A 16289-nucleotide genomic window follows, 5' to 3' on the forward strand; every position below is an offset into this window, starting at 1 on the left:
TTCTAGTATTGGCGTGGGCCGGGAGACAAGAACCATTGGTTCTCAGTCGTCAATGACAAGGAAAGTCTAGTCGCTCGAGTGATATCAGAGAAACCAAGGTCCACCTCATATAAAATGGAATATTACATGCTAATATATTGTGTCACAATTTAGTATTATTACGAATGGAAATGTTAATTATAAAGTGCCGACAGATTCAAAGTGGTGCCTTGATTCAGCCACCAAAATGCAGCCTCTCGCAAGTTTTATGACTGGCGCAGTATAGCTGGATTAGGTTTTTAGTGCCATTGAATTTTCATTCCATCTCTCACGTGTTTTGTAAATAGGTTCAAATAGGTTGTTTACTTCTTATACTGGCATAAGTAAATCGTGGACGAGACGATAAACCCCATTCTATTCTTATTCTACAAATGTAAATTTAAAAAAAAGACTGACATTAAAATATATTAGTACGTAGAGAGAGAATGCTAAGCCAAAATATATTTTGCCAATAAAATTGAAATTCGACATTTAAATATATTAGTACGTGGAGAACAGTAGGACGTTAAACCCCATTTCATTTCATTTCACGTGGAAAGAGAATGCTATTTCAAAATATATTTTGCCAATAAAATTGAAATTCGAATAAAATAAATTATTACATTAAACGTAAACTAGCTAATCATATTATGTTAGTTTCCAAAAAAAAACTAGGTGTATTGTTGATTAGAAGTTTAACTCTATCAACATATTTTCTTCTCTATTTTCTTGTTTGAAACACGTGAAATAATTCAATAAGAACACGTGGATCTGATAAAACCTGGTGATGTCAGTGTCAATATCGATAATGTCAATCTTAACTTGCTGATCTGTCTAAATACCATCAACCACGCCCCCGTCTGGTCACCGGACACCTCAACAGATCAACGTGTTTCATTGGTCAGTTCTCATATGTCCGTCAATGTTCTATTTTATATACCTGAATAGTTGTGAATTAAGTAATTTAGTGATAAAACGTGGCGTCGCTTTCTGATAGCTAATGATAATGTCCACGTGTAAAATTACGTGATTAAAAGAGATTAACGGAATATGACAACAAGTCATTTAACATTGTTAAATCATACGGAGAGATAAATGGGGTTTAACGTCCACACGACACGGACTAGGTCATTTCGGGACTAAAATATGGTTTAATTTTATTTCAATAATTCGCTTGCGCATAGGGGTCTTTAGCAGTGGGAGGAAACCAGAGGACCCGGAGAAAACCCACGAGGTTGAACAGGCGACCCTACTCCTTGTCACGTACAACTGGGGATTCGAAACCACGCCAGTTGACTCAATGACAGACCTCATGATACAGCGCGCTCGTGCGAAGTATACAGGTTGTAGTGTGGTGTGGTCAGAAAGCGTTAATCTGTGTACCATAAAGCTCCTCCTTGCAGCTATCTTAGTTAAATGTGACAAACTACAATTAAATATGTATATACCCATCTGTTTGCTTTAATATGTTTAAAAGAAATCTGTCAGATTTTACAAACAATTTGAAATGTATATTATATTGTTCAGCACCTGAACCCTTTAAACATACCAGCTTCATATTTCATGCGGGGGTTACGGTGGTTAAGTGGGTAAGACGCTGGCTCGCTAGCATGGAGGTCGGGTGTTCGATCACTTTATTGGCCGGAAGATTTTGCGGCGTGGTTCCCCCTTGTCAGTGATGCAGGACGGAGGGCCTGACAAGCACAGCTGTGTAGTCGTTTGGATGGGACGAAAAACCGATGTCCCGTGTACACATTGGCGTGCACGTAAAAGATGTCTTGACAATTGGAATTCGATATAAGAGTAGCACACTGTATGGCGTATGCCCGTCTCCATTATCCCGGTTCGGAGCAGAACAGTGGGACGTTAAACCCCATTTCATTTCATTTCATATTTCATGCATACTGCACGCCTAGAAGCTTAAATCTAAATGTCCATTATAACTTGCCTGGCTCTCACCTATCCAGGTTGGTGTCTATAGGGCGGGCAAGGAATGTGTATCTAGTTTTTCGGAAGGGCTTAAAATCGAGGTCCATCCGTGTAGACATCAGTGTCCACGTAATATAACCCGCGACAGTTGGGATTCGCAGAATAGAATGCAAAAACGCCCGTCCGAGCAAAATCTTCCCTCCTATTGCATAGTAACCATAGAAATGTATTGGGACGGAAAGAATAAAAGTCTTTTCCTTCAAGCAATGCTCCGTATTTCTTGTGAACACATTTATTTTTTTTAAAAAAACAAACAAAGTATCATGACAAGACCTTGCTAAACTCCGTGATCTGGTCTGATCAGATTTATCTTGATTCAGCAAGAAAAGTGAAAGAAGATATATTTTAGTGGTGAATCCACGTGGTTTACTTGAAACATCGTCTAATGTCAATCAAGCGAGGCAACTACTGAGTGAACCGATTCTATAACGCGCGCGACTAAAAACTATTTGGTCGATGAGATGAACGAGAGAACGTGCGTGCTGCTTGGCTACTAGATCTCGCCTATTCTGTTGGTTAGTTGGAGTCGATCAGTCGACCGGTGTGGGTCTATATTAGCTCTCACTATAGTAGCTAGTTCAACTGTGTGTTACTAGAGTGTCTATTCACTAGAGTGATTTATTGTAATATTTGACAACAATCATGTTATATTATTAACCATGATGTTTTAATATAGACAAAGATTTGTTAATATTAGATCATGTTTTGATAAAACCGAATCACTTTATGAAACGTTGTATTTGTGGACAGGGATATTTTAACGTGCTGTGATTTTTTGGGGCTAAAATGGATCATTTCCTTCGGATTATCTTTTGGATACAGACCTTTACACTGGTCGTTGCTAGTTTAGGTAAGATACCCTTTTTATCACTTATATAAACATTTATTACATGCACGTGCGTCATATACATACATGCACATGTTATATAATAAACATAATAAATATAGTATATATATAGTATATATATCTATACCTACAATCTATTGTTATACTGACAACTCATCATTTGTAGTAGAACAAACGTTAGAATCGTAACACTGTGACACATCAAAGCTGAGACACGGATTCAATTCACAAAGATATTGTCGTAAGATGGAAAGGGCAGTTACATGGGTTGGGAATCAAGGAACATGTTCCTTAACGTTACAAGGGGTAGGAATCAAGGAAAGTGTTCCTAAAAGTTACAAGAGGTGGGAATCAAGGAACGTGTTTTCAAAAGCTATAAGGGACAGGAATCAAGGAATGTGATACTAAACGTTACAAGGGGTGGGAATCGAGGAACCTGTTCCTAAACGTTACAAGGGGTGGGAATCAAGGTGTTTCAAAACATTACAAGCGGTAGGAAGAAATGGATATGTTCCTAAACGTTATAAGGGTGGGAATCAAGGAACCTGTCAAATATGGGTGCGTGGTCGAATTTCAGTTCGCAGAAAAATACCTTAAAATAAAATGCGCTTTATTACCTTAAGACGAAATATCACGATGTCTAAAACTTCAATAATTCATACAAGTCCAATCCAGGTATACCCCAAAAGCACGCAGATGACAACTGTCTGTACTACTGAATAATTGTTAAACTTGTATATTATACTATAAACGCATAACACTACATCCAGGAATTAATTTTTAACAAGAATGTATGCGTTGACAAAATACGAAACAAAATATCAAGGAATTGTGTTTGAACCTAAGTGTAGATATATACCCAGTCCCAAGCTATCAAAACATTGGACTAGTTATACGTAAATAATGAAGTTGTGTCGAACAGAAATGTAGGCTACGTGCACACCAAAGCGTCAATTGAAATATAAACACATTACATAAATAAAAAAGTTCACATATGAATCCCTTGACAAAACATTATCTGACAAATAATTACATAAGTAGACAATTGCGCACTGAACTTGATGTTAGGAATTTCTTTATGCCTAACAAAAATAATTTGACAAAATTTAATGTACTTATATTAAAGCAATTTTGACAATAGTATGGATTGAATTGATGATGGTAAAACACAAAATACACGAATTTAAACGTATACCATTCTTATTTCGGTTATTAAGCTAAATAAATAATCGGGTAATAAAAAATGAATGTTCAAACCATTGCTCCCGTGGGGTATAATTAATAACAGGTCTCGTGCATGAAGCAGCTTGTGCCCTATGTAGAATACGTTATGCCACTTGATATTTGACGAGTTCACATACTGACATAGCAAACAAATATTTGTTGTAAGTTTATGTTATAACCGATTTCTACCAAAGCTAAAGACAGAGGCGGTTTTCATATATGTATGCGTGTATATGTCAAATTATAAATAAAAGATGTCTATTCTTCAATGGCCCTATAATCTCGGGATTAACATCTCCACTTGTTTAAACTGACATACAGGGTTAGCGCCTTGTTAAAATTTTGTCATGATATATTGGATATAATAGTAGATCGTTTTGTTAAGAAACATAACGCTACAGTATACACTTGCGTATTTCGGAACTCGCAAATTTTAGACAGTACAGCACTGCTCAACAAGCACACAACAACACTACAGACAATTAATATTGCTGTGTAAAAGCTCGATCATTACGAATCTTCAATATAAATAGACTCAAATTTTAAATTGTAAAATATAAATCGTCTAAATAGATCAGCGATTATAATTTCTAAGCTAAACAAATATTCTAAATCATTTGTATGACAAATGTTCGTTTAAAAACATCGCCAAGTATCGCCTCGTTCTCTAAATCATATCTAACATTAAAGATTTTTGTTAGGAATAATACCAATTTATTCGTGTTAAAATAGTACTAATTTCTGGGTTAATTTACATACCGCGTGTCGATACTTTATGAATTAAAGACAAAGTTACTTTGTAATTCCATTTTTAACTTTATTATATTGCATGTATGTAACTCCAAAGTCAAAGATTAGCTGTCAAATATTCATTCGCACGTCTCTTTTTTTCTTCAAACTACCTCGCCGTATAACAAACTCTAAAACAGTAAAAAGCTAGACAAGTTAAAATGGGGATATAATTGGAAACAATGTGGAATTAAACTTGAGTCATGTATTTTCAATATCAAAGTCAGAGCAATGAAAGTCTTGGAATAAATTAAGGGTTGTTTTAATAAAAGTTGAGCATTAGATTAAAACACAGCCAACGCCTTAGTCATTTGCAGCTATCAGAGTTATCACATATTCCCAGTCGTTCTAAAATCGATGTAATTTTCTTGTTTCTTAATGCATGAGAGTTGTAGTAATTCTGCCTCCATTAGCTAGAGAGCTAACTGTCCGCCATTTGGACACGTGATTCTGACATGTTGTCATAGAAGTTAATTTTTGTGGAATAATCCGGATCTTAATGTTTTTATTCCTTAATAGTAATACACATGCTACATATCAATGTCTCCGAAATCACTCACAAATTGCATTCGCGTCTGTTTTTGAGGAATATATTGTCTATTTCTTCACAATCTTATCATTCTAAATTAACCCTTTTGCAACACCTGATACAAAACGAGTTCACATAGTTAACCAATTTTTGTTAAACTATTTGCATGTTTAACAATTCTAAAGAATATTAAAATGTACCGGTAGTTAATTACCGCATATTTTGAAGACTATGTAATATTTCTTCGAGAATTTATAATTGCCTTAGTGACTACTCTAAGACTATTTCCCGACAACAGGAAAACCATTTATCAGACCATTTCGTCCTTAACTTTTTGAACTGTATTAATAAATGAGAAGTCAATAAGATGTTTTAGAATACCGACTCATCATCACTTACATCGAAATACAGCAATTATTAACAATGTTTGTGATTTTAGGAAATATGTCGATTTGAATATGTTTTTGTAGATATACAAGTAGACTACACGACCGTAATTTCTATCTTTTCTAACAACAAAAGAAACGCCATGTCGATTATTAAACTCATTTATATTTTATTTTATTCAGATCGATTTTATCATTGATCTGATTTCTCACTCTCTTGTCTGTCATATTAATTGATGAAAAATGATTTCCGGCTAAATTTTAAACATCAAAGGAACCGAATATTGGAAAAGGTTTTATCTGTTAGATATTTTGAATCGTGTTAATAGCTGTTTTGACTAAATACCAAAGAAACCTTCCTCCAAGCAGAAAAACAAAACAAGCCTTATTTTGCTTTTCGAATATTTGTAAAAATAATACTTATTCATAGTTTTATTCCGCTTTCATTAGGTTCGTCGAGGATGAAAAGTAGGGCGTTAAACCCCATTTCTTTCATTCGTAGTTTTATGTCGTCTTCATAATCCCATTCGGTGCAGAAAAGTAGGAATTAATCTATATTTTATTTCATTTATCTTCATTAGCCCCTTGGGTGCAGAAAAATAGGGCATAAAAAGTTAAACCCCATTTCATTTATTCCGTCTTCATTATCGCAGTCGGTGCAGAAAAAAATTAAACCCCATTTCATAATTTCATGCTTTTATCGTAAGATTTCAATCTGAAATCTCTGTCTAATGAAGTATAACTAATAATAATATAATGTCATTTATATAGCGCCAGTCCACACAGAGTATGCTCGTAGCTTGTGATTCAGTTCTGTACAATAAAAGTTCAATACCAAGGCACCACTAAACATACCGTTTAAATAGATATGTCTTCAATAAGGTTTTGAATGTCGATAAGGATGGGTATTTTTTGAGGTGGATAGGAAGATTGTTCCAGTAAAATACTGCAGCAGTGTATTTTAAAGATAGCACACCAAAAGATTTGAAGTTGTAATTGAGAATCTTTACAAGAAATAGTACACGGGAAATAGAGGATATACAAAATGCATGAAATTCATTTTAGTTGTAATTCTTTTTATAGAAATGATTCTTCATAGCTACGATCCTGTACAATAGATTTTCCAATAATCTATTCAGATCGTACTTTATTAGGATCGGTAACTTTCGGTGATTCTGTCAAGTATTGATGTTGTTGCACCGTGTTACCCGAACACTTATAATGGATTAGGGACTAGGCTTGCCATTAAATTCTTTAAAAAAATATAATCCCTTTACAATGATGTTAAAATCAATAACAAAACACGATGTCACGCTGGTCTGTGGCATTGTAAGCGATGAAATGAATGAATGAACGAATGAATGAATGAATCTTGTTCAATCAGGATGCACAATACTTTTTTGTATTAATCGTTGCAAATGAATTTATTTCAAAATAGATTAGTACCTTTTTGTATGTCATTTTAGTGCGGGTACCAAAAACCCAAGTGGGGGTGGGTTATATACTGTGAGTACGTAGCGTCTCGTTTGGTTATATTATCGAAGAATCCGAAACGTCCCATTCGGATGTATTAGCAAGGTATGATGCGATGAGTACGAAACGTCTCATTGGATTATATTATAAAGGTATGGTGTGAGTGGTACTAAACGGCTCATTAGGTTTTATTATGAAGTGAACGCTATAGATTACAAATCATGATAATATTGACTGTTATAACTTTATTAACAGATATCAATCAACGTGACGTGTATTAGATGTATGACGTATATCTACGAATGTCATCATGAGATACGTCCAGATAATTAACATGTATTAAATTATCAATAAGATGATCCAGCGATCAAAATAGATATAAACATGTAATGACTTCATTATCATTTTGATATGACGTTATTAATACATGTAATAGACGATTATTTAAAGTGGGTGGAATCTATATATCCAAACCAGAATAATCAGTCCTTATTAATCGGCAATAAATTTTATTCATCTGATTGTTTATGTATATCAATTTAGAAATTCCAACAGTTTAACCTCTCTTATTTCGATAACGTAACTTACTGTAAACAACCATTATTTTAAATGAAATTTCATTTGAAAAGTAGAGTGTTCAAATATTATATTTGAGAAATATAGTATGTAGGATTGCTACTTTAATCACACGACTCTCTGTTTGAGATCAGGTTACATTCATGATAATAATAGCATTGATGGAAAAGTATTGCAAAAATATATTGAAATATGCCTGTTATTAGATATATACATTAAAATAATAATTATATATTTATATTTTAAATATATCCTCAGTTCCATCTATCATTGTATAACATCTTAAAACAGGCGGTAACAATTACACAAATATGTTGGGTTGAAATATGAATCATGAGATAAAGTATGTAATATATTAAAATTATATTATACTATCTTTATTTTAAATCTAAGTTTGGGCTGTTATTATTTTTAAAATCACTGCGCATGAGCACATTCGTACGAGATAACACATATTCTCACCACCCATTGATGATTAATCATACGTAACAGTGATAAGTTTATCTACAAAATATATGTAATAATGGTTATTGTTATTTATATCAGTAGGTGTGTTGTGAGTTATATATTTTATGTTATGACATAACCAGAATATTTTAGAAACAAATCGGGAAAAAAACGTCACATAGAAATCATCTCGTTGCATATGAGAGGAGTGGGCGATAACTACATGAAATTACGAATAACTCTTCCCCGGAGTGACCAAATTGATAAAAAATCATTAAATTTGAAGTTTAACATGATAAGAGTCTAGGATACGAGTAAAATGTTAGTGTATGAGTTACAATTTATTTAGAGTTGTGTATCCGAGTTTAGTTAGAGTTTAGCATGTATACGAGTTAGAGTTTATTACATGAGTTACGAGCTTAGTACACGAGTTACAGTTTATTACATGTACATGTATAGACGGCCCCGTCAATTTATCTCACTGATGTTTGCCAATTTCTATTTTCGTTAAAGTCGCTGATCATCCTATTCAAATTATGGGAACTGAACCGTAATTATGGAATATTCCTTTTAAAGATTAAATTCTCAAAATATTGTAGTTTGCTAGAGATTCAAAATCCTATAGATGATGATAATGCTAGGTTCCTACTATCACGATTCTCGCTGCGATTGAAATCGTGGTTTTAATCGTGAAGTAATCGGTGTGATCCTCTCGGGTCTTATCATATTGAGGTCAGTCGTAGCAATCGTGTTGATCGTATCGAAACGTATACGAACGTATCTGCACGTGGACTCAACAGGGACAATGCTATCGTAAAGCATCGCACGGCAGTGGGAACATAGCATAAGTAGCTTTAAAGTTAAATTCTTTGAGTTGAGTTGAGATTAGTGAGATGTCAGTTCTTCAGACAGGAGTAAATTGTATTTGTAGACTAACTGTCTTTTTAATCACAGCGAGTTGTGTCTTTTCCATTTGCTTTCTGATCCAGTCAGGCCATATCAATCATATTCATACTATTTTAATTATTTAACGAATAAATTCTGTTTTGTTTAAGACTCTTCAATTGTAAATTTTCCTCAATTGACCAAGACTTGTATTGTTAATACAATTTGTAGTAAAGAAACGCGTCAGTGACCCATTGTTGAATGCCATTGTATAACAATAAAGATTTTTGTCAAAGAGATTAACAAAAATCTACAGATATGTTAAACAAATAATCTTGGTGTTAACAAAGGACACAATATTTATTAATGAATATCTGATTTTGAGAGAATATCATGGACGAATTCGTGTGTATATGAGAATATCATGGACGAATTCTTGTGTATATGAGAATATTTAGGACTGTGGAGACATCAAAATTATTTACCCTTTCCGTCGTATGAGAAACCTACATAACAGTAAGGATATCAAAATGATTTACCCATATTTTTCCAAACGAGGAATTTTATGACTTATAACTTTATACTTTAGCAATATCCGTATCAAAACTTAAAAATTTACTATCGCCACAAGTAACGTGATATCTTTAAGTCAAGGGTCCACAAAGCCATTTATCTTTTGAAAATAGTCAGAGATTTCCTAGAGCGGCTTACTGTAAGGACTTTGATATATGCAATCGATGTCAAAACAGTCGCTATACAATTTCGGTTTATTACTGAGCGGTGTTTCGACTGGCTTTTTTAGTCTTTAGTCTGTATCAAGCAATGGTACAATTAAAAACGATTCCTTCTTAAAGACTAGATTTCCGCCCGAAATAAACAGGAACTGTATTCCACAGAGCTGTTTCCCGTGTATTAAAATTTCGATTACTAATTATCATTGAAAACATGTAAAACTACACGAAAGTCTAGGCTGCTTCCTTTTTTATTTAAGATGTTCTTTTAGCCAACAGATTTTGTTGTACTAATATATGACGTATACACAATCACATCTGTGTCCCATTGAAGTATTTTATGACCTCTATGTTTAAAGTGACAATATTGTGACTATGTCATGAAACAAATCATGTTCAGTCTATACATGGATTTAGAATATACTACAGTATCCATAAGAATTATTATAGTTTATAAACAATAACAGTTCTTATGGATGTCATACTTTCAAGCTTATAACATAATGCAGAATTATGTTATCCATAAGAATTATTATAGTTTATAAGCAATAACAGTTCTTATGGATCTCATACGTTCAAGCTTATAACATAATATATGCTATCTGTAAGAATTGTTATTGTTTATTATTTATACAATAACATTCCTTATGGATGTCGTACTTTCAAGCTTATAACATAATGTAGATTATAATTTACAACGCATTCCTACTTTAATATCTAATATTATATGGATGTACTGGAGCCACACAAGCTATAAACTATTGCGATTTATAAACAGAATATGTATATAGAAAACACATAAAGCTGTTGATATAGGATTAATAAAGCTGTGTCAAGAACCGGGTTGACAGTTTAATAAAGAGAGAAGTGAGCTCAGATAGCTTCTCATAGATCGATATAAAACTGTGAAAATATCATAAATAACTAAAATATGACATGTATATTATCTTTAACACACTTTCGACGTTTGCTTTCAATAAATCTTATAGGATGAATCTGTCCTTGAGACGTTTAACTTCGGGTGAATATTACTGTAACCAGGTTATTTTTTTTATTTCTTCTATTTTAATGCCCAAAGTAGAACAGACATTTTTAGTTGTTTTAATCTTGAATTACGAACTTTCATAATGGCCTAGTGTAACACATGTTCTGCTCCTATACTAGTTTTATGCCGGATTTGTTGTACTGTGTGTTATACGCGCTGTGTTTTTATAACGTTCTTTGTGACTCGGCTGTCATGCAGTCATGTCTCTTAAAACGTGGACCGCGGTTGACCAGTTGTAAGGGAAATGGACTATCGCCTAGAATTCCCGGGTTACACCCCCGATGTCAACCTAGTCGTTCGGATTGTTGGGAAAACGAATTCCACCAGTGCACACATTGGTATGTAAGAGAAAACCTTGATAGCTGAAGAGTGGAAGGGGGCGCTGCTGTCCTGGCACCCCTCGCCCCTACCAGTTAGCATTTCACGCGTTACCACCAACAAATAACAACATGTTAGTCTTCAAATAACCAAAGTATTGTGTTGAAGAGACATGAAACTAATTCCATTATTTTTCTTTGGCTATATACTAAAGACATTTCAAAAGCATAACCTGCGTGCTATAAATTTATTCACAAGTTATAATATTCATTTGGTGTCATTTTTCTTGACATAATTATTAACTAAAGAGATGAACTGACATCTGTTGAATAAATAAAACACCCACATTAAGTACCTGTTGTAGATAAAAACCATTGAATAAATTCAGTGAAGACAACATGAAAGATAATCAAAGCTATCAAAGAGCAGGTGCCCGCTCATTACACTGGACTAAATAATTCATACATTTACTCGGTGATTTTTAAGTAGGTGTTAATATTAAATGTAAACTCATTTCTAAATAAGACGGTATAATTCTCGCACAAATATTAGTTTTAATACAAAAGCTTGAAGTATTTGTAGTACCGTGGGCGCCATTTTACTTAGTATTTATAATGAACAATGACATTTATAAGACCCCAGCTGACGGTCCCCTGTCTTTCTTTATCTACGTAAACTAACTACTTGTCGTTAACAATTATATAGAATCCCCCCTCCTCTCTCTATTTAAACAATCATTTTGTTGGTTATGCTATTAAGACATCTTTTAATGGCGACTCGGACCTCACAACATACCAGAAAATGTATTTTGTGTCAAAGATTGTAATCATCCTATGCACATACCATTTTTGTGCTTAACTTAAATTTATTCAAATCCAAATCCCTTGTTTGTTTTGAACTCAGGTTTGATTCGAATCTCAATCTGTTGTTTCTATTCAACTCAAGCTTTGTATAGTTTGGAATCTCTTGTTTCTGTTTCATTCAAAACTCAATCTCTTGTTTCTTTTCATTTATAGTTTCATTCAGATTTCAATCTCGTGGTTCTGTTCAACTCAAGTTTTATTCGAATTTCTCCATCCCTTGTGTCTGCTGAAATCAAGTTCTATTCAAATCTTAAAGTAGCTAAGTCTCTAACTCAATATCATCCAAAATCTTCAACATTGAAAACACGAATTTTTTGTCAAATTAAATCAACATTGATGTTGTGATCTTATCGGGAAAAGATGGGCTTTTGATATCCAATATTTAAGGCAAAATAAACATTTCACCATTGGTACACGAATCGTGTACCATAATGAGCTTCAGCCCCAGTTGTAACAAGAGACTCGAGGGACGAGGCTAGACACATTGCACCAAATCAAACGGCGTATGTAGACTGGAATAACCAGACGCTAGAAATTTGCACTCGATTGAGACTGCTGGCTTATTTCACCGAACATAACTGATTTGAAATTGGAGTAAAAACGGAAACCATTGAATGTAAATCAGTTTATATACATTCATATTACAGTATTATATGCGTTGTGACCCACTTTTGTCAATTTCTATGTCCCAAATGTTAGCGATTTAGCTCCTTTAATCTCTTGTTTCTTTTCAAGTATAGTTTTATTCATATCTCAGTCTCGTGTAAACGGAAAAACAAGAAATTAAAAAAAAAACCCAGACATAACAAGCTCTGATTGAGCGACAAGCCTGGATCGACAATTATTTATCAATCCAATGTTCATGTTCTATAATAATAATAACCAGCCATATATATTACCGGAAATCAAACAGGTATTTCAGAAATAAATCTATTAAGCTTATTAATTTCAAATGTCGAATAGAAAGAAAGTAGGTCATCTCCATAACACTGAAACATCAAACTTGAATGTACATAAATCTGACAACAAAAGAAGGGCTGTTGAACCCCTACCAATCGTATCGATAATCAACTCCCCATGTTTCACTTTACCCCCAGCATTCTTTGTTCACTATTTAGCTAGACAAATACATGTATACAACATTCCCCCGTTTCACACCACATAGAAACCAAGAAGAACTAACTAAGAATTATCAAATATCCCAGTGTTATCACCACTTTCAGATAAACTGTTTTATCAGATGTCTAAACACACTTAAATTCCAGCTAGTTTATTACTGTTCGTATCTGAGATGTAGTATAAATAGAAATAATACTAAACAATTTATGACTTAAAATTCATTTATCCTGAATATCGTTTATTTTACTCCACCCATCATCATTTACGTTAAAAGAAACGTGTTTATATGACGTACAATTGCGAATTGTAATACATGCGGTTGGTAAAGATTAAATTTACCTTATTAATTTCTTGGGACATTAATTACCAAAGTATACGGTACGTTGCTCCACATTTTATCCATCATCAAAGCCATAGCAACTTGACTGTCTATAGAACTATATATGTATGTAAAAAAAATCCATTACAACAAACTGAATTCATTTTAACTCGGTGGGTGAAGAAAAGTAGGACGTTAAACCTTGTTTCAGTGGCATTTTAACAAGAATTAAAACATCGATTTAACCATTGACTCCGTTAATCGTAAATTCTATATAAAAAATGATGCCTTTATTAGGCTTATTACAAATAGCCGTTGCCCTTTGATGTTATGCAGACAATAAAATCAAACCACTGGATAATCGAGATGAACAGATGTTCGCTATTGGATTTAACACCCCCGTAAAGCCCACTCAATACAATGCCATATAATATACGTGTAGTAATATTACGGATACTAATACCAATAGATAATTAGCACCTCGTTAATTGGGTTATAATTAGTCTATTATTAAACGGATTTATGCGGTCATAACAGAGCGGGCAGATCTACAAAAATAATTATGATTGAATGGCAATTGACACTACCCTGTTTGTTTTTTGAAACAAAAACTAACAGTTTTTATATTAAGGAAATAGACATAACGATAAATAATGATAGAATATTATATTCATTGTCACGGCATGACCTATGGATAACAAAGCTTATAATCTACCAGCGCATCCGTCAAACCACTGAGCATACCACCCCGGGTAAGCAATAAAGGATATGGGACATAGGCAGGAATTGGAATTTATGGGCAGTTATTGCACAACATGTCGGGTAACGACCGGAAGGAAAGTGATATGCATGAACTGAATGTAGCTGTGGTTTATATGAAAATTAGGATTCGTTGATTTAGAAATAGTCTGGTCTTCAGGAATGTTTGGATGAACTTAAGACTAACCAACTTATGACACCCCGAAACTGCTACAGATTGTTAATTTTGAAGGGGGTGCTTTTTTGGAAAGAGTACAGTGGCAAAAGGCCATAGCCTGAGGAATAAAAAGTTCACATCTAGACGAGAGTGTTTAATTGTACGTGAAATCTGAAGATCAACGGAATAACCATTCCATAAGCCAAATGTTCATCAACACTGTTTCATATATTTATCATTAACCATCAACTCGTCAACATTGTATCATAATGTGTCATAATTTTATTTCCCTCATTACTCTGGTGTATAAAATATTAATAAATCATTGTCTAATCAGGTCTGTACCAAGACAATAGCTGACTAATCTGAAGAAGTTTGTGTATTATTTTATTAACAATTGCTGCAGAAATTATATATTGTTGTATTTGCTTAAATTATTAAACAATGATAAATTATACTACACAAATGTCTCTTGTTTTTTAAATCCCCAAAAAACACAGTAACCACAAAAAAATGATAAATACTACTAGACATTTGTCTCTTGTTCTTGTTTTATTAAAAAAAAACCCAGCAAACACAAAAAACATGATAAACACTAGGAGACAAGCTAAGACAATTCTTTTAAATGATTACTATTATGTTTGTGTTAGCTAATCAACTGTTTTCGTTCTTATTTAGTTCCACATTTTTGTGAATTTTGACACTGTTCAGAAATGATTGAGATAGACAATTACAGAATGCCGTTCACTTTTTTATATTTATTCAAATCAGTCTGAACAAAAAAACCAGTTGATTTTTAAATCAACCTGAACTAAACCCAGTTCATCTTTCAAATCCATCTGAACAAAACCCAGTTCATCTTCCATTCAATCTGAACAAAACCCAGTTAATTTAAATCAATCTGAACTATGCCAGTCCATCTTTTAAATCAATCTGAACATAACCATTCGTATGTAAAATTAATCTGAACAAAATCCAGTTGTTTTTTTTTTTTTAAAAAAACTAAACCCGGTTCAACTTTGAAATCCGTCTGAACTCAATAAACCCAGTTCATCTTTCGCTCGTTTTTTTTTATATAGTTAAAATTTTCTTCAACAGTTTTATACGAAACACGACACTAGATTATGACATACACCTATTCATTTTAATCAATCCATTGTTTATGCTTCCGAGATTAAATATTAGAAGTTACAAGTACCGCCAATGATATAGGACATGTTGAATTGTTTTAAAAGCCTCGCAAATCAGATCGTATTAGACTTGATAAAAAGTTTACAGATATAAAGACAAATACCATTTACTATATAATTTGTTAAAAGCTTTCTAAATTGCTTTAGGATTTTTTTTTTGTTTTGCAGAGAAGATTTGTTATAAAACGTATATACACATCCATCATTTTAATGCACGTTCGATAACTCGACTTAATTTACACGTGAGATCAATCACATTGATTTATTAAAGGAATATTTTTGTAAAGAATAATCATAGTGTCACGTTGATATCAATTTATACATGACATTTTATTGGCGTTAAATTGACGATTAAATTTCAGTCCAGCTACAAAAGGGCAAACATTTTCGTACAGGAAGGAATTTGATTTCACTTAAAAGGGGTGTAGCGGGATCCCTGGCAAATATTAGAAATGCGATAAAATAATGTTTAATTGATCATTTAAAACGTACACATGCATTTATTGTGAAGGGATGAGATTGATTTTATAACAGGTACAAACAGGTAAAACGTCGCTATTAAGATAACGAACTGTTATTATAGAAATATAAAAGAACCGTGTTTTATAACAGGTTTCAAACAGTT

At 33.2% G+C, this 16289-nt stretch overlaps 1 protein-coding gene across 1 annotated transcript in view; it reads left to right on the forward strand.

Moving 5' to 3' along the window:
- Positions 1 to 2492: 2492 nt before the first annotated feature.
- The window catches only part of LOC126818931 (uncharacterized), a 148576-nt gene continuing 134779 nt past the window's right edge, over positions 2493 to 16289 (forward strand). The window contains exon 1 of the mRNA XM_050546628.2: positions 2493 to 2857. Within this exon, the coding sequence (XP_050402585.1) occupies positions 2794 to 2857 (64 nt within the window). The 5' untranslated portion in view covers positions 2493 to 2793. The remainder of the gene's footprint in view (positions 2858 to 16289) is intronic.

Source organism: Patella vulgata, chromosome 4, assembly GCF_932274485.2.
Source record: "Patella vulgata chromosome 4, xgPatVulg1.2, whole genome shotgun sequence".
Classification (NCBI taxonomy): domain Eukaryota; kingdom Metazoa; phylum Mollusca; class Gastropoda; family Patellidae; genus Patella; species Patella vulgata.